The sequence below is a fragment of the Muscardinus avellanarius genome (genome assembly GCF_963383645.1).
Source record: "Muscardinus avellanarius genome assembly, chromosome: 3".
NCBI lineage: Eukaryota > Metazoa > Chordata > Mammalia > Rodentia > Gliridae > Muscardinus > Muscardinus avellanarius.
Genome location: NC_137788.1, coordinates 26,514,341 through 26,532,721, shown reverse-complemented (window position 1 = coordinate 26,532,721; position 18,381 = coordinate 26,514,341). Strand labels below are relative to the sequence as shown.

General features: G+C 47.5%; 1 protein-coding gene across 1 annotated transcript in view; it reads left to right on the top strand.

Moving 5' to 3' along the window:
* Positions 1-16,542, top strand: part of YARS1 (tyrosyl-tRNA synthetase 1) — a gene marked incomplete at both ends in the record, with an annotated part of 41,313 nt that extends 24,771 nt beyond the window's left edge. Inside the window, 8 exons of the mRNA XM_080693101.1 lie at positions 21-113; positions 2,275-2,410; positions 3,133-3,218; positions 6,698-6,833; positions 9,290-9,387; positions 10,140-10,333; positions 12,426-12,567; positions 16,432-16,542. Of these exons, the coding sequence (XP_080549227.1) occupies positions 21-113; positions 2,275-2,410; positions 3,133-3,218; positions 6,698-6,833; positions 9,290-9,387; positions 10,140-10,333; positions 12,426-12,567; positions 16,432-16,542 (996 nt within the window). The remainder of the gene's footprint in view (positions 1-20; positions 114-2,274; positions 2,411-3,132; positions 3,219-6,697; positions 6,834-9,289; positions 9,388-10,139; positions 10,334-12,425; positions 12,568-16,431) is intronic.
* Between the last annotated feature and the right edge of the window lie 1,839 nt (positions 16,543-18,381).

The window sequence follows — 18,381 nt, the reverse complement described above, 5'->3', positions numbered from 1 at the left end:
GTTTCTTTCTAATCTCTCAGTACCTCCCTGCACTTGGCTATTCAAAACGGGTCCATCTGATGAATCCAATGGTCCCAGGGTTAACCGGGAGCAAAATGAGCTCCTCAGAAGAGGTAAGTCGTCAAATGTTTCTGGAATTTAGAAATTTTCAGCGAGAGAGGGAGAGATTGAAGGAACTGTCGCAGCCAGGAGTGGTGATGCACGCTTGGAATCCCAGTCCTTGCAAGGCGGAGACAAGAAGATTGAAAGTTTGAGGCCAATTTAGCATGGCCCTCAGCAACTTAGTGAGACTCTGTTTCAAAATAAAAAATAAAATAGGGCTGGGGGTATAGCTCAGAGGTAGAATGCCCCTGGGTTTAATCCCCAGTACCCCCCCCCAAAAAAAAGAGAGAGAACAGTACTGGGGATTGAACCCAGACACATTCTACCTTTGAGTAGGATCATGGTTCATAGACAGCCTCAGCTTCTTAGTAAGGCCTTCTGCAACTGAGTGAGACTGTGTTTCAAAATAACGTATAAAAAATAGGGCTGGAAGTGTAGCTTGGAGGTAGAATGCCCCAGGGCTCCATGCCCAGTACTGCAAAAATAGAAGAAAAGAGAAGAATAAAGAAAACAGGGTCTCACTAGGTTGATGAGAGTCTCACTGCTTGCTATGGTTGTCTTCCAACCTGGGATCCTTCTGTCTCAGCTTTCCAAGTACAGAGATTACAGGCTTATACCACCACACCCAGCTTCAGGTAATTCAATAATGGTTCTTGAGTATTGAAGGACCCAGAAACAGTCCTGATGGGATCCAATCATGATATTTATACTTTTTACTACTACTAATAAAAGCACAAACAAGTTATTGCTTGCCAGGCCTACAATTCCAATACTTAGGAAGCTTAGGCAAGAGGATCTTAAGTTCACAACCAGCCTCAGCAATTTAGGGGAAACTTTGCTTCCAAATAAAAAATAAATAGGACTGGGAGTGTTGCTCAGAGAAAGAATACCCCTATGTTCTACCACCTCCAGCACCAAAAATAAAAACTAAAAAAAAAAAAAATTATTACTGAGCCAAGTGTGGTTGCACATGCTTGTAATCCCAATACTTGGGAGGTTGAGACAGGAGGATTGCAGGTTTGTGGCCAGCCTCAGTAACTTGGGCCCTCCGCAACTTGATGAGACCCTGTTTCAAAATAAAATAGGCAAGAAGTGGTGGTGCACACTGGTAAGCCCAGTACTTGGGAGGCGGAAACGAGGATCACTGGTTCGTGGGCCTACCCTTAGCTACTTAGGCCCTCTACAACTTATTAAGACCCTGTTTCAAAGTAAAGAATATAAAAAAAAAAATAGGGTTGGGGGTATAGCTGGTGGTAGAATGCCCCTGGGTTCAATCCCAGTAACACTACACACACACACACACACACCAGCCCAATTTTATTTCTTATTTGGAAACAGGGTCTTGCTAAATTGCTAAGGGAGGTGTCCTCAAACCTGCCATCCTCTGTCAGACTCCTGAGTACAAGGATTAAGGATTATAGGAATGTGCCACCACACCCAGCTAAGTTATTTCTTTACTCCCAGAACTGTGATAAAACTCAGCCTTCTTAATGAGAATGTCTTGATTGCATTTTGCCGATTAGCATTGAGTGTGTGTGTGTGTGTGTGTGTGTGTGTGTGTGTGTGTGTGTGTGTATGTGTGTGTTACTGGTGTTACTGGGTATTGAACCTAGGGGCATTCTATCTCCGAGCTACACCTGCAGGTGTTCCATCCCTAGTACCGCAAAAAAAGAAAACTTTAATTTGCTGCAGAATGTCAGAATTGGGAGAGATTCTTCACTTTAATTTTGCTTGGGGGGGCTGAGAGAAAAGGATCACAGGTTTGATGCCAACCTTAACAATTTAGCAAGACTCTCAGCAACTTAGTGAGACCCTGTTTCAAAACAAAAAGGGCTTGGGGGTATGCCTCCAAGGTAGAGCACTCCTGGGTTCAAGTGTTTTGTTTTTGCGGGTCTGGGGGTGGAATCCAGGGGCATTCTACCTCTGAGCTGTACCCCCTACCCTATTTTTTATTCTTTATTTTGAGACAGGGCCTCACTGAGTTGCAAAGGGCCTCGCTAAGTAGCTGAGGCTGTCCACGAAAAAATAGGGCTGGGGGTGTGGTTCGGAGATAGAATGCCTCTGGGTTTCATCCCCAGACCTGCAAAAAATAATAATAAATAAATAGACAGACTAGCTGAGCACATTCTCATTTTCAACCACAAGAGGTCCTCTTCCCCTCCCGACTTCTAGGAGTCCAAGATTGATCTCCTTGATGGGAAGGAAGACGTGAAGAAAAAGTTGAAGAAGGCCTTCTGTGAGCCCGGCAATGTGGAGAACAACGGGGTTCTGGCCTTCATCAAGCACGTGCTCTTCCCTCTCAAGTCGGGTGAGACACTCCCTGTTCCCAGGCCCGAGAGGAAGAGCAGAACTGCGTGGCCGCGCTCCCCACGTTGCAGGCCTCCTCCTGGGTCTCTGCTCTGGTTTCTTATATGCTGCTGTGGGGAATGCATTTCATTGTCCATGCATTCACTACCAAGCTAGCCTCTGAGGGGGTGTCAGGGTAGGCAGGGGGGCTGGAAATGAGAACGGAGGCAGGCGTGTTGAACGTGAGGGAGAGTAAAGAATTTTAAGCCAAGATCCTTCCCCTTAAGGATGTGGGTGCTAGCTGGGTCACAACATCGCCACCTAACCAGTATAAGAACAGTAAGACGGGGATACGGCTCAGCGGCGGAGCACATGCTCAACACAGAGGCCCTGGGTTCAATCCCTAACACCAGAAAGTCAAAAAATAAACTGCCACATAATAGAGCTCAAAACCCATAGCAAGCCGGGCGTGGTGGCGCACACTTGTAATCCCCGCGCTTGGGAGGTGGAGACAGGAGGATCGCGCAGGTTCGAAGCCAGCCACACTGGCGTAAGAGACCCTGTTTCAAAAAATAAATAAAATAGGTCTGGGAGTGTAGCCCGGAGGTAGAAGGGCTTCCAGGAACCCCAGTACCACCAAAAAAAAAAAAAAAAAAAAAAAAAACTATAGCAAACACTACAAGTCCTGATACAATCGATGCTGTGACAACGAGCTGCTGACACACGTCCTTTCTCTTACTACAGAGTTTGTGATCCTTCGAGATGAGAAATGGGGTGGAAACAAAACCTATACTGCTTACCTGGACCTGGAAAAGGACTTTGCTGATGAGGTAACGCTAGGGAATGTTAGCCCGCATGAACTCCGCCAGCCCTCTCCTTGTTGGCCACGCCGGGTTCGCTGTTTACTCCATAAACAAGGCTCTGTCTCCATGCTTTGGGTTCACAGGCTATGTGTTTTAATATTGACTTAGATGAAGATTCGGCTGCTTCAAAGAATAGACAGGCAAATGGCACAGAGCTGATATATCGATGTCCTCACCACTCTCCAAAGGACCAGACAAGCTGGAACAAAGGACTAAATCCAACAAATGGGAGTGTGTCAGGGGCGCGTGCAAAATAACGGCTCATAAAAGAGCAACAGAGGCTGGGGATGCCGCTCAGTGGTAGAGCACCGGCCTGGCAAGCACCCGGCTCTGGATTCAACCCCCAGCTACACACCAGACTTATTTTATATTTTATTTGGAAACAGGGTCTCACCAAGTTGCTGAGAGCCTCACTAAGTAGCTGAGGCTGGCTTCGAACCTGTACGATCCTCCTGTCTCAGCCCCCCAAGTGCTGGGATTACAAGCGTGCGCCACCATGCCCAGCTAACCAATAGTTTTTTTTTGGTTTTGTTTTTTTGTTTTTTTGTTTTTTTGGTGGTACTGGGGTTCCTGGAAACCCTTCTACCTCCGGGCTACACTCCCAGACCTATTTTATATTTTTGAAACAGGGTCTCTTACGCCAGCGCGGCTGGCTTCGAACCTGCGCGATCCTCCTGTCTCTGCCTCCCAAGCGTGGGGATTACAAGCGTGCGCCACCACGCCCGGCCAAACCAATAGTTTTTAAAAAGATTTACTATATAGCCGGGCGTGGTGGCACATGCTTGTAACTCCTGCACTTGCTGAGACAGGAGGATTGCAGGTTCATGGCCAGCCTCAACAACTTAGTAAGGCCCTCTGCAACTTAGTGAGACTCTGTTTCAAAATAAAGAATAAAAGATAGGGCTTGGGTATAGCTCAGAGGTAGAATGCATTCAATCTTCAATACCATTTAAAAATATATATTTACTAACTAGAGGTAAGGATTTAATTCAGTGGTAGAATGCTTGCTAGGCCTGGGATTCAATCCTCAGTACTCCCTCCCCCCACAGAAAAATATGACCAGGTAGGTGCCCTTTTGTTAAGGGCTATGCCAGGGGCTGGTGTTAAAAGGGTTAAATCCTCATGAAGCTCAGTTCAGTAGGAGAGGCAATGTAAACAAACTACATTCACTATGTTACACAGTAGAAAGTAGGTAGATGATATGTAGTCAGCCCTCCATCTGCAGGTCCCTCACTTCTGGATTCAACCAACTGCTGATGAAAATACTTGAAAAAGCCAGGTGTCGTGGCGCATTCCTGTAATTTCAGTACTTGGAAGGTTGAGACAAGAGAATCGTAAAGTCCAGGCCAACCTCAGAAACTTAGTGATATCCTGTTTCAAAAAAAAAAAGCACAGAGGTATAGCTCTAAGGTAGAATGCCTGTGGGTTCAATCCTCAGTACTATAAAAACTAGGAAGGAAAGAGGGAGGGAGAAAGAAAAAGTCGTGGTGACACACACTTATAATCCCAGTACCTGAGAAACTGAGACAGGAGGATAGTAGTTCCTTGCCAGCCTCAGCAACGTGGTAATATTCTCAGCAACAACAGTGAAACCTTGTTTTAAAACAAATAAAATTGCGCTGGGGGGTAACTTGGAGGTAGAATGGCCCAATACCACCAAATTAAAAAAAAAAAAAAGAAAGAAATGTTAGTATGGTCCATACTAGTGCACACCTGTGATCCCAGCTACTTAAAAAGCTAAGGCGGGGAATCGCAAGTCTGAGGCCAGCTGGACAATTTAGGAAGGCCCTTGTCTCAAAAGAAAGGGTGAGTAAACCAGGCATGGTGGTACAGGTCTGTAATCCCAGTACTTGGGAGGCTGAGGCAGGAGAATTGCAGATTTGAGGCCAGCCTCAGCAATTTCGCAAGACCCTATTTCAAAGTAAAAAGGGCTAGGGGTATAGCTGGGAAGTAGAATGCGCCTGCATTCAGTCCCCGATATGGGGAGTAGGAAGAGAGGGTGGGCATCACAAACAGAAATGTAGGCATTATGTGTTGTGGGTTGTCATACCTAAAGGATATCTCCTCAGAATGTCTAGAAGATGCTTTCAGGCTAGATTCAGGGTTTAAAAAGACAGTTACAGGAAAAGAACAGAAAGAAGAACTGAATTTCAGCCAGGGATAGTGGCGTATGCTTATAATCCCAGTACTTGGGAGGCTAAAACAGGGGGATCGCAGGTTTGAGGCCAGCCTCAGCTACTTAGTGAGGCCCTCTGCAATTTAGTGAGACCCTCTTCTGAAATAAAATAGAAAATCAGTCTGAGGATGTATTTTGGAGGTAGTATGCCCCTGAATTCAATCCTCATTACCACCCAAAAGAAATAAAAATGAAAGAAACTGAATTTTTGTAGAGTGTTTTCAGATTTAGGAATACATATGTACACATAATGAGATATCTTGGTGTTAGGATTCAAGTCTAAAAACAAAATGCATTATGTTTCACATATGTTACATACAAGGCCTGAAGTTCGTTTTATATAGTACTTTGAGTGTACCTGTGTTCTGTTCTGTTTTGTGTGTGTGGTGCTGGGGATTGAACCCAAGGGGATCCTACCTTTGAGCTACACCCCCAGCCCGATTTTTTTTTTAATTCTTTATTTTGAAACAGCATCTCACTAAGTTTCAGAGGCCTCACTAAGTAGCTGAGGCTGGACGCAAACCCAGATCCTCCTGTCTCAGCCTCCCAAGTACTGGGATTACAAGCGTGCGCCACCACGCCCGGCTTTGTACCTGTGTTTTGACTGGGACTCACCATATGAGCTCAGAGGTAGGATTTTCCCCTGTGTTGTCCTGTCAGTGGCCACGCTCTGGAGCTTATCAGATTTACAGATTAGGGATGTGCAGCCTAGCTGGGCACACATCTGTAATCCCAGCTATTTGGGAGGCTAGGGCAGAAGGATTATAAATTCAAGGCTAGCCTGGACAACTTAGTAAAGATCTGTCTCAAAATAAAAAGGGCTGAGAGTGTAGCTCAGTGGCTAAACACTTGCCTGGCATGCACAAGGGTCTGAGTTCAATCCCCCGTACTGCAAAAAGAAAATAAAGGATTCTCAACCTTAGCACTACTCTGCCATTTTCATCCATGTTAGGTGATTTAATCCTCATTCTGATTCTCTGAGATGCAGCTATTATTATCCTTGTTTTGTAAGTGCAGAAGTCAAGATGTAGGAGGGTAGCCCCTCAGAGCCCTCGGATTAGTATGGAACTCAAAGTCAAAAGACCTGGGTATCAGACAAGTTAGCTAAGTCTCCCTCACCTTCTCAGCTCTGCCTATCTCACAGGATTGCCATGAGGATCAAAACTGCTAGGAAATCTCCCCCTTCGTCCTGCATGGGCGTTCTTAGTAGATTCTGGTACCCGTGCCTTGCTCCAGCCCTCCTCTCACCGGTCTGGTTCAATTTCTGCAGGTTGTCCACCCTGGAGACTTAAAGAATTCCGTCGAAGTCGCCCTGAACAAGTTGCTCGATCCCATTCGGGAAAAGTTTAATACCCCTGCCCTGAAGAAGTTGGCCATTACTGCCTACCCAGATCCCTCAAGACAGAGTAAGGCCCCCTGGGGAGGGGAGGGGAGGGGAGGGGAGGGGAGGAGGGCCAGGGAGGGGTGACCGCATCAGGAGAGCGCCTGTCAGTAGCCTCAGAAACATGTCTTAAGTTGAGGGCTCAAGAACGCAGGGCTTCTGAGCCAGGCGTGGTGGTGCACACTTGTAATCCCAGCATTCGGGAGACTGAGACAGGAGGATCGTGGTTCAAGGACAGCCTCAGCTACTTAGTGAGGCCCATTGCAACTCAGTGAGACCCTGTTTCAAAGTAAAGAATAAAAAATAGGACTGGGGGTGTAGCTCCGAGGTAGAATGCCCCTGGGTTCCATCCCCAGTGCCGGAAAAAAGAAAAAAAGTACTAAAAGAACTCAGCTTCTGAAGTGCCAAGAATGTCTTATCCCATTGACTCCCGGAACAGGACTTGATTCCCTGTGACTGGCTGGGTTTGGTGGATACCATGAGCTCATTACATGCTATTGCATCTGGGGAATGTGCTTCGATCTTCTAATCTGTGTTCATCAAATCTGGTACATTTAGTGGTATATAGAGTGATCTTACAGAGCTTGCCTGCAGGGTTGTTTTGTTTTGGTGGTGGTACTGGGGTTCCTGGAAGCCCTTCTACCTCCGGGCTACACTCCCAGACCTATTTTATACTTTCTTATTGTTGGAAACAGGGTCTCTTAAGCCAGCGCGGCTGGCTTCAAACCTGTGGGATCCTCCTGTCTCCGCCTCCCAAGCGCAGGGATTACACGCCACCATGCCCGGCCTTGCCTGCAGGGCTTGATCCTGGGGATTGAACCCAGGGGCATTCTACTTCTGAGCTACACCCCCAGCTCTGTTTTGTTTTTTATTTTGAAATAGCCTTGCTAAATTTGGGAGGGCATAAGTTCCTGAGGCTGGACGCAAACATGGGAGTCTCCTGTCTCAGCCTCCCAAGTACTGGGATTACAAGTGCGCACCACCACCACGCCCAGCAGAAGAGCTCATTTTTAAGCCAGGTTGTAATGGTGAACACCTATAATCCCAGTACTTTGGAGGCTGAGACAGGAGAATTGCAGGTTTAGGAAAGCCTCAGTAGATAGCCCTTTTTCTAAATTTTGAAATAGAGTGTTGCTATGAGTATATTTCAGAGGTAGAATGCCCCTAGGTTCAACCCCAGTACCACAAAAGGAAAAAAAAAATCTCATCTTTAGATTATCCCAGAGTCGGGCGTGGTGGCGCACACTTGTAGTCCCCGCTCTTGGAAGGCTGAGACAGGAGGATCGCACAGGTTCAAAGCCAGCCTCAGCTACTTAGTGAGGCTCTCAGGAACTTAGTGAAACCCTGTTTCCAAATAAAATATAAAATAGGGTTGGAGAGCTGGGCGTGGTGGCGCACGGTTGTAATCCCCGCACTTGGGAGGCTGAGACAGGAGGATCACACAGATTTGAAGCCAGCCTCAGCTACTTAGTGAGGCTCTCAGCAACTTACTGAGACCCTGTTTCCAAAAATAGGTCTGGGAGTATAGGCCGGAGGTAGAAAGCCTGTGGGTTCCACCCTCCGGTACCAATCAATCAATCAATGAATAAAAGTAGCTGGGAATGGTAGCATACACCTATAATCCTAGTACTTGGGAGGCTGAGACAGGACGATTGCAAGTTTGAGGACAGCCTCAGCAACTTAGCAAGACTTTCAGCAACCTAGTGAGACTCTTAATTCAAAACAAAAAAATTTATTTATTTATTTTTTTGGTGGTGGTACTGGGGTTCCTAGAAGCCCTTCTATCTCTGGGCTACACTCCCAGACCTATTTTTACATTTTATATTTGGAAACAGGGTCTCCTAAGCCAGCGCGCACAGCTGGCTTTGAACCTGCGCGATCCTCCTGTCTCTGCCTCCCAAGCGCGGGGATTACAAGCGTGCGCCACCACGCCCGGCAAACAAAAAAATTTAAAAAGGGCCAACGGTGTAGCTTGGAGGTAAAATACCCCTAAATTCAAGCCAGGTATTGGTGGCTCACACTTTGTAATCCCAGTACTTGGGAGGCTGAGACAGGAGGAACACAGGATTGTGGCCAGCTTCAGCAAGGTAGTGCGACCATCTGCAACTTAGTGAGACTTTTGTTTCAAAATAAAAGAATAAAATAGGGCTGGAGATATAGCTCAAAGGTAGACTGCTCCCGGAGCATTCCACATACACACAAAAAAAGAATACCCCTGGGTTCAATTCCCAGTACTATAAAAAATAAGTAAGTAGATAAATAAATAAACTTAAAAAATAAAGAAGGCTGGGGATGTACCTCAGAGATGGAATACCCAATATTCAATCCCCAGTACCAAAAAAAGAAAGTATGGGTCAGTGGGTAGGTTCTGGGGAATCTATACTAAATCTGCCTTATCTCAGTGTCTCATCCAGTGGGGTCAGTAGCTAACCTGCCATGAGGAAGAAAGACCTGACGCAGTGGGGTTGTTCTTCTTCCCAGAGTCCACTGCCAAAGGCTCTGCCAAGAATTCAGAGCCAGAGGAAGTCATCCCATCCCGGCTGGATATCCGCGTGGGGAAAATCATCAGCGTGGAGAAGGTACTCATCTTTCACCACATCCCAGAGAGGCAGACAGGGGTCAGGTTTGTCTGTTTCCATCTGGAGGAAACCTGGTCTAGAGAAGGGAAGTAACATTCCTGAGGTCATATTGCAAGTCAGAACCCAGGTGTCTAATTCCAGGCACCAGGTTCCCCGTGGCCACAGCTGCCTCTGGACCTACACAGGTAAACACAGCCAGGAACTCGGTGCAAGGGGCAGCTGTTGGTCAGTGGGAACTTGTTTACCCTTTAAATCCAGCCTGATGGATTTGCCCTGTCTATACCAGCTTCCCTGAACTCGCTACAGGCCTTATCCTGAACCAGCACCCAGATGCTAGCGGAGAGAAAAGGGCTTCCTGTTTCCCAAAGACAAGGCCATCAGCCTGTGGCGGGGGACCTTTGTTCTGAGCCTTTTCCCCCAACAGCCCAGGTTAACTTGAAGTATTGCAGATGCTCCTGCCTCGGGTAATGGAGCCAACACTTGTCCTCCCTGCTCCCCATCACATGGACCCCTTGGCCTAGCGTATGTGTAAGCAGTTAGGTTTGCTTTCTCAAGTCCATTCTCTTGGTTGGGCATAGAATGTGCCTTCAGGGTTCATTCATTCTGCCAGCTGGGATGTGGAAATAGAGGTAGCTCTCAAGAGTCTTCCAGGAGGCTCTGCAGGGAACAGCAGCCCCTTCCTGGAGGTGGAGCTAACCGGGCCCCTGACCTGCTGCCCTGTCATACTCTCCCACCTGTGTCTCTGCTGGCAGCACCCAGATGCAGACAGCCTGTACGTGGAGAGGATCGACGTGGGGGAAGCTGAGCCGCGCACGGTGGTGAGCGGCCTGGTGCAGTTTGTGCCCCAGGAGGAGCTGCAGGATCGGCTGGTAGTGGTGCTGTGCAACCTGAAACCCCAGAAGATGAGAGGAGTTGAGTCCCAAGGCATGCTCCTCTGTGCTTCTACGTGAGTGCGGCTGGGGTGGGGCAGGACCTGGGGCGGCCTGGAAGAGTGGGGGGTTGGCCCGCATGATGCCTTTCCACGTGCCAGGTGGGAGCCCTGAGAAAACACGCCTCTTCCTCATTGGTGCCAAAGAGAGGGAAACACTTTCCCTAAAGTTAATTTCCTAAAATAGAAATGGAGGTATGCACAAATCCACATCTCACTACTAGGAAGAGGTGGAGACAGGATTCAAATCCAGTTCTGATTGGCTGTAAAGTGTGTGTGTGTGTGTGTGTGTGTGTGTGTGTGTACGTACGCGCGTGTGCATGCGCCTGCCTCTGAGCTATACCCCCTTTATTCTTTCATTTTGAAATGGTCTCACTAAGTACTAGGAAGAGGTGGAGACAGGATTCAAATCCAGTTCTGATTGGCTGTAAAGTGTGTGTGTGTGTGTACGCGCGTGTGCATGCGCCTGCCTCTGAGCTATACCCCCTTTATTCTTTCATTTTGAAATGGTCTCACTAAGTACCTGAGGCTAGCCGTGAACGGTGATCCTTCTGTTTCAGCCTCCCAAATACTGGGATTACAAGAGCGCACCACCACGCCTGGCTGTAAAGTCCTTTGTGTGTGTTTTTGGGGATTGAGCTCAGGGGCATTCTACCTCCAAGCTACCCCTCAGCCTTTTTTTGTTTTGTTTTGAAAATGGGATCACACTGGGTTACTGAGAGTCTCACTAATTTGCAGAGGCCATCTTCAAACCTGTGCTCCTCCTGTTTTAGCTTCTCAGGTACGGGGATTACAGGCATATGCCACCACCCAGCTGGCTTTAACTTTATTTAAATGTGATCTAAAACACTCTTTACACTGGGACTTATTAATTTAGGTTAATCATATGACTGCAATGGCTAGCATATGAAATTTATCAACCCTATATATAATGTCACTTAGTCAAACTTTCATTTATGACTTCATTTTAATTACTGCCACGGGGTGTGGTGGCGCATGCTTGTAATCCCAGCATTTTGGGAGGCTGAGACAGGAGGATCATGGTTCGCGGACAGCCTCAGCTACTTAGTAAGGCCCTTTGCAACTCACTGAGACCCTATTTCTTTTTTTTTTTTTTTTTTTTTTGTGGTACTGGTGGTAGTGCATGCTTGTAATCCCAGCATTCAGAAGGCTGAAACAGGAGGATTGTGGTTAACTGACAGCCTCAGCTACTTCTTTTTTTTTTTTTTTTTTGGTGGTACTGGGGGTGGAACCCAGAGGCTTTCTACCTCTGGGCTATACTCCCAGACCCATTTTATATTTTATTTGGAAACAGGGTCTCACTAAGTTGCTGAGAGCCTCACCACGTAGCTGAGGCTGACTTCGAACCTGTGCGATCCTCCTGTCTCAGCCTCCCAAGCGCGGGGATTACAAGTGTGTGCCACCACACCCGGCTTGACCCTATTTCAAATAAAGAATAATCAGCTGGGCATGGTGGCACATGCTTGTAATCCCAGCATTTGGGAGGCTGAGACAGGAGGTTCACGGTTCACAGACAGCCTCAAATACTTAGTGAGGCCCTTTGCAACTCAGTGAGACCTGGCTTCAAAATAAAGAATAAAAAATAGGGCTGGGGCTGTAGCTCGGAAGTAGAATTCCCCTGGGTTTCATCCCCAGTACTGCAAAAAAAATAAAAATAAAATAAAAAATAAAGAATAATCACTGCAGTTTCCCGTGAGGGTGTGGTGTGGTTTAGCAAGGTGGTTTGAGCTACAACAGTGTGTGCTCGATACCTGCTCCTGTAGGTTGTTCTTCAACATAGAGGCCATTCTCACAGGGATATAGATGCTTACATGTGTTATCTTGTTATAAATTAATAAGAAGGCTGAGACCAAACCTTACTCAGTTATTTTATACTTCCTTCCCTAGAGCCCCAGATTTTGATTTCTCCTGACCTAGGAATTTGGTATAGCCATGGTTTAACTACTTGGTGACGTCCAAGGATGCACTGAGCAATGAGGACCTCCGGGGGACGTGGCTCTGAAGATGTCCCAAATCCCACTCGGGCCCCTCTGAAGACCCAGAAGCCACCTATAGCCACCCCCTTTCTCTGTCCTGTGTGTCTTTCCAGAGAAGGGGCAAGCCGCCAGGTTGAGCCCCTGGACCCTCCTCCAGGCTCCGCTCCTGGTGAGCGAGTGTTCGTGAAGGGCTACGAGAAGGGCCAACCAGATGAGGAGCTCAAGCCCAAGAAGAAAGTTTTCGAGAAGCTGCAGGTAAGTGCCGCAGCCCTCCCGCCTCCTGCCTGGGCTGCTGCACTCCATCCCACTGCCCTTGCCCGCAGCTGCTTCTCTCCCAGCGGGACCCATGCATCTGAACTCCTTCCTTCCTCGTGCCTGGCCCTCCTGAACGGGAGGGCCGAGGTGCCTGGAGGTCCCGGAAGGACTTCTCGTGTACTTGGCACTGACTCTGAGGCACTCCAGACACTTCCAGACACTTCCCTGCTTGCTCTTTAGTCTGTGACAGGAGCAGATGGAGCCTGGAGTCACGAGCATAGTGCCGTGGGTTAGCGCTTGCCGCTTGCCCAGCCTGCCTGGCACCCTGGGTTCAACTTCAAGGAACACACACACACACACACACACCCCACTCCCTTCGATTAACCCTCCCAGGGACCCTACTACTCACCTCGAGCTTGGAACATTCTTTCCCCCCTTGCGTGAGTCAGGGATCCCCGAAGGCATCCATTCACTCCCTCAGCAGATGTCCCCGTAGCAGGTCAGCGCTGTTCTGCTGCTTAGGCTACATCAATGAGCAAAGCAGCAAAAACAGCCACTCGCGCAACTAACACTCCGGTGTGACTTTTTCTAGGTACTCTCTTTTTCCTCAGTCAACGTGCTTCTAGAAGCATTGACACCATTTAGAGGGTGGAGAGAAGGTCTCCACCCTCCTGCACATGGCAAATGGCCTTGTCCACTCCCTCCTTTCTGGTTTTCTAGGACGACTTTGTGAATCACTTGGTTTTTTTCTGGCTTTAAATTAATTTTTTACAGTAAAAATGCTTAAAATGTGGGGGAAAGGTTGAAGAAAATAAAATATCCACAGCCCTAACTTGGGAGGCTGAGGCAGGAAGAGGCTAGTGTTCCTAGGCTAATACAGGTTCAAGAGAGTGCTTGGAGAGACCTTGTTTCAAAATAAAAAATGAAGGCCGGGCGTGGCGGCGCACGCTTGTAATCCCAGCATTTGGGAGGCTGAGACCAGAAGATCATGGTTTACGGACAGCCTCAGCTACTTAGGCCCTCCGCAAGTTAGTGAGACCCTGTTTCAAAATAAAGAATAAAAAATAGGGCAGGGAGTGTAGCTCGGAGGTCAAATGCCCCTGGGTTCCATCCCCAGACCAGCAAAATAAATAAATAAATAAACAAATAAATAAGAAGGCCAGGGTGTAGCTCAGTAGTAGAATGTCCCTAGGTTCAGTCCCCAATATCACCAAAACAAAACCAACAACAAAATGTTCCTGCCACAGAGATACTAAAAAAAATGTCTTTAGTGATTATTTCCTTCTGTTTGTTTATTTGTTTGTTTGTTTGTTTGTTTGTTTTATGGTACTGGGGATTGAACCCAGAGACCCAGGGGTATTCTACCTCTGAGCTACACCCCCAGCCCTGGTTTGTTTGGGTTTTTTTGTGTGTGTGTGATACTGGGAATGGAACCCAGGGGCATTGTACCTCCAACCCTATTTTTTATTCTTTATTGTGAAACAGGGTCTCAGTAAGTTGTGGAAGGCCTCACTAAGTTGCTGAGGTTGTTCTCAAACCTGCAATCTTCCTGTCTCAACCTCTCAAGTACAGAGCCCAGCCTCCTTCTGGTCTTTTGCTATGTATAGAGAAGATTTACAGTTTGATTCATACTGTTCTGCTTTTTTATTTATTGACTTATTATTTTTTGCTGCTGGGGAGTGAACCTAAGGGCATTCTACCTCTGACCTACCCCCAGCCCTATTTAATTTCTGTTTGGAAACAGGGTCTCCTAAGTTGCAAAAGGCCTCACTAAGAGATAAAGCTGGCCACAAACCTATGATCCTTCTGTCTTAGCCTCCCAAATACTAAGATTATAAACATGTGCCACCATGCCCAGCTTTTATTTTTCTTTATGCCTGAAAATATTCTGTCATAAGTATTGGAATCATACTATATAGTTTATCAGAGTTATCGTAATTTAACTAACACATCAGGAGACCTTGAGGTTCTCGGGTTTTCACTTTCAGAAGGCTGTGCTGCTGCTAGGTGGGCTGGGGTGCAGCTCAGTGGCAGAGCACTTGCCTCACAAGTGGCAGTCAGTCCCTGGGTTCCAGCCCCAGCACATCATACACACACAAATACCGTGCAGAAGTGCTTATGCTTATTATTATTTTCTCTTTTCTGGGGTTTGGGGGATATACTAGGGATGGAACCCAGGTGTTTTCTACCTTCAAGCTACACCTCAACCCTTTTTTTTTTCTTCTTTTTTTGTGGTACTAGAGATTTAACCCAAAGGTATTCTACCTCTGAGCTACGTCCCCAACTCGTTTTTTTGTTTTGTTTTGTTTTGTTTTGTTTTGTTGCAGGTCTAGGGATGGAACCCAGAGACATTTGACCTCCCAGCTACACCCCCTGCCCTAGTTTTTATTCTTTATTTTGAAACAGGGTCTCACTAAGTTGTGGAAGACCTAAGTAGCTGAGGCTATCCACCCATGCTCCTCCAGTCTCAGCCTCCCGAACGCTGGGATTACAAGCGTGCACCACCACACCTGGCTTCCTATTTTTTATTCTTTATTTTTGAAACAGGATCTCACAAAGTTGTGGAGGACCTCACCAAGTAGCTGAGGCTGGCCGTGAACTTGCAATCCTCCTCAGCCACCCAAGTACTGAAATAACAGCTCCCTTTTTTATTTTCAAACAGTCTTGCTAAGCTGCTGAGCGTTGAGCCTGTGATCAATCCTCTTGTCTCAGCCTCTCAAGTACTGATATTATAGGCATGTACCATGACACCCAGCCCTTTTTTTGGGGGCGGAAGCTACAGATTAAACCCAAGGACATTCTACCTCTGAGCTACACCCCCAGTCCTTTTTTAAATTTTGAAACAGGGTCTCACCAAACTGCTAAGGCTGATCTCAAACTTGTAATCCTCCTGTGTCAGCCTCTAAACTACTGGGATAGGCATGCACCACTGTGCCTGACTTAACAATTTTTTTTGGGGGGGTGCTGGGGATTGAACCTCTTACCTACACTCCCAGCCCAATTTTTTTATTATTTATTTTGAAACAGGGTCTCACTGGGTTGCAAAAGACCTTACTAAGTAACTGAGGCTGAGCTGGGTGTGGTGGCGCACGCTTGTAATCCCCATGCTTGAGAAGCTGAGACAGGAGGATCGCACGGGTTCGAAGCCAGCCTCAGCTACTTAGTGAGGCTCTCAGCAACTTAGTAAGACCCTGTTTCCAAATAAAATATAAAAAAGGTCTGGGAGTATAGCTCGGAGGTAGAAAGTCTCTGGGTTCCACCCCCAGTACCACCAAAAAAAAAAAAAAAAGAAGTAGCTGAGGCTGTCAGCTAAGCACAATCCTCCTGTTTCAGCCTTCTGAATGCTGGGATTACAAGCATGCACTACCACACCTGACTTGATTATTTTCTTAAACTAAATTTCTAAAGTGAACTTAACTGGGCCAAAAAAATCAACATGAGAACTTTGACAAACTACTCTTAGAAAAGTTGAGCCAGAGCCGGGTGTGGTGGCGCATACTTGTAATCCCAGCACTTGGGAGGCTGAGACAGGAGGATCGCGGTTCTCGGACAGCCTCAGCTATATAGTGAGGTCCTTTACAATTCAGTGAGACCCTGTTTCAAAATAAAAAATAAAAATAAATAGGGCTGGTGGTGTAGCTTATAGGTAGAATGCCCCTGGGTTCCATCCCTAGTACCTAAAAAAAAAAGAGAGAGACAATAAAAAATTGAGCTGGGGTAGAGTTCAGAATGCTCCTGGGTTCAATCCTGAGTACCACAAAAAAACAAGTTGAGCCAGGTTACACAGTAGTACAAGAGTTCCCTTGTCCCAGTCACCACTGCTATAATTTTTTTCCATTTTTCTTTTTCCCGTCTCTCATCTAGGCTGACTTTAAAATATCTGAGGAGTGCGTTGCGCAGTGGAAGCAAACCAACTTCATGACGAAGCTGGGAAACATCTCCTGTAAATCGCTGAAAGGGGGGAATATTAGCTAGCCAGTCCACCGTCAGCCTCCCTTCTCCCACTGTCCTGAGCCTTCTGCTGTCTCCTGGGTTTGCTCCATCTACCACCTACCTGCCCATTTCTCAGGACTTTGAAGCAGCAGGTCTGGGACTTGTTATCAGGTGTAAAACTGGGTAAGGGGCAGCACACGTCCCCAGAATCCGGGGCGATCCCATCAGGCAGCGGCACCACCGTGGTAAACCATGCCCGACAGCAGCAGGGAGCCGGCTCAGCCTCCTTTCTGGCAACTGACTCGAGAATTCTGGTTTCAGTACAACTCAGAAAAAGGTTGTGCCACAATCCTTGTAATTGGAAAAACATTGGTTTCCAGGTTTTCTTGGAGTTAACCCAGCAGCTGTGCCTCTAGCTGGGATCTAGTGCCCGGACTAGGCTAATTACAGATTCTCCCCAGCAGGAAATTGTGGGATTGGGAAAGGAAAGAGAAAGGAAAATAGAGAACCTAGTGGTCTCTCAAGTGGCTGGCGGCTCTCTCAACGCCTGTCTACCCCAAGGCTCAGTGGTGCTGGCGTGGGGAGCCCCAGGCTCCTGGAATTTCCTTTAACCAGCCAGCTTGGGACGCTCCCTACACCAGCTGTGCTGTGAGTTAGCATCAGGAGTGGGGCAGATGGCTTAGTGTTTCTTCAGAGAAGGTGGGGTCACTTCTCCATCCTGCAACTCAATCAAACCACTAACCATCACTGTCAAATTCAAATAAAATGTCTGAATTGGGTGTCTGGATGGGTCTGTCTGTGAGCTGGGCCGTCTCAGGAGACAACACAGTGTGAAGAAGGTTCTGGGCCGCCCACCCAGCCTGGGTTGCTTGTGTCTTGGTCTTTTGGCCCAGCAGTGGGATGAGTGACAGACCTTGGCTTTGCTTTAGTGCTGCCAAGCAGAAAGAGGCCCACTCGTGGGTCCAGCGCTTGCCGCAGGCAGCATACTTCCCCTCCTGAGTGTGGCCTAGACCCTGCCCCACTGCGCAGCAGCCAGATCCTGCTGGGGTTCACAGCTGAGGACTGGGTTCCACGCTGCTGTGAGGTGTGTGTAGGACACACAGCCTACCTGACGTGGGGGAAAAAGCAGGCGCAGCCAAGTTTTAATCACTTAATTCATTAACACCTTTAATTGAAACACAGAGCTTTTCCATGTCTCACTCAAGCTCCAGGGCAGAAGGAATGGATTGTATAGACATATCAAAGACTCAAAAATTTAAAGAAATATATATATATACTTCTCTCTTCTAACATTTTATGCAAATTAAAAATCAGAGGCTTTTGGTCTCTCCATTTGCATTAGGCCAACCTAAAGAAGGGCTGCCTCTTCTAGATTCCTGTCTCTTTTGCACTCTGGCCCACCAGGTAGGAGAACAAGCTCAGAAGACCCCAACTGAGGATGAGAGCTCAGAAACACTGGAGGAGCTGGCGGGAAAGCCAGAATCAGGCCCCCTCTCCCTCCTGCAGTTCCAAGGCCACTACCAGGGCCTTATCTCATGGGGGTGGGGAAGGTGAGGAGCTCCAGTGGCAGCGGCGCTTACTGATTGTCCTTTCCACTCACTGGTGGCCGGATGCAGCATAAGCCCAGCAGCAGCTCCCCAGGCCCACAAGGCCAGATGTTGGTCTGTAGCTACAGGGAGAGGACAGTGACAAACAAGAAACCCTGGGGCAGGCCCCAAGGCCTCCATGTTTCCAGTTCTTGGGGTACATGGTAGGGCCAGTGGGTTACCTTGCCTCCTTGGCAGAGAAGCTAAAAGCAAGGTTCCTTGCCAAGCTCTACCAAGGAAAGGGTCAAGGTGTGGCAACCACGCTGCTGTGGAAAGAGGTGCCAGGGCCAGCCCT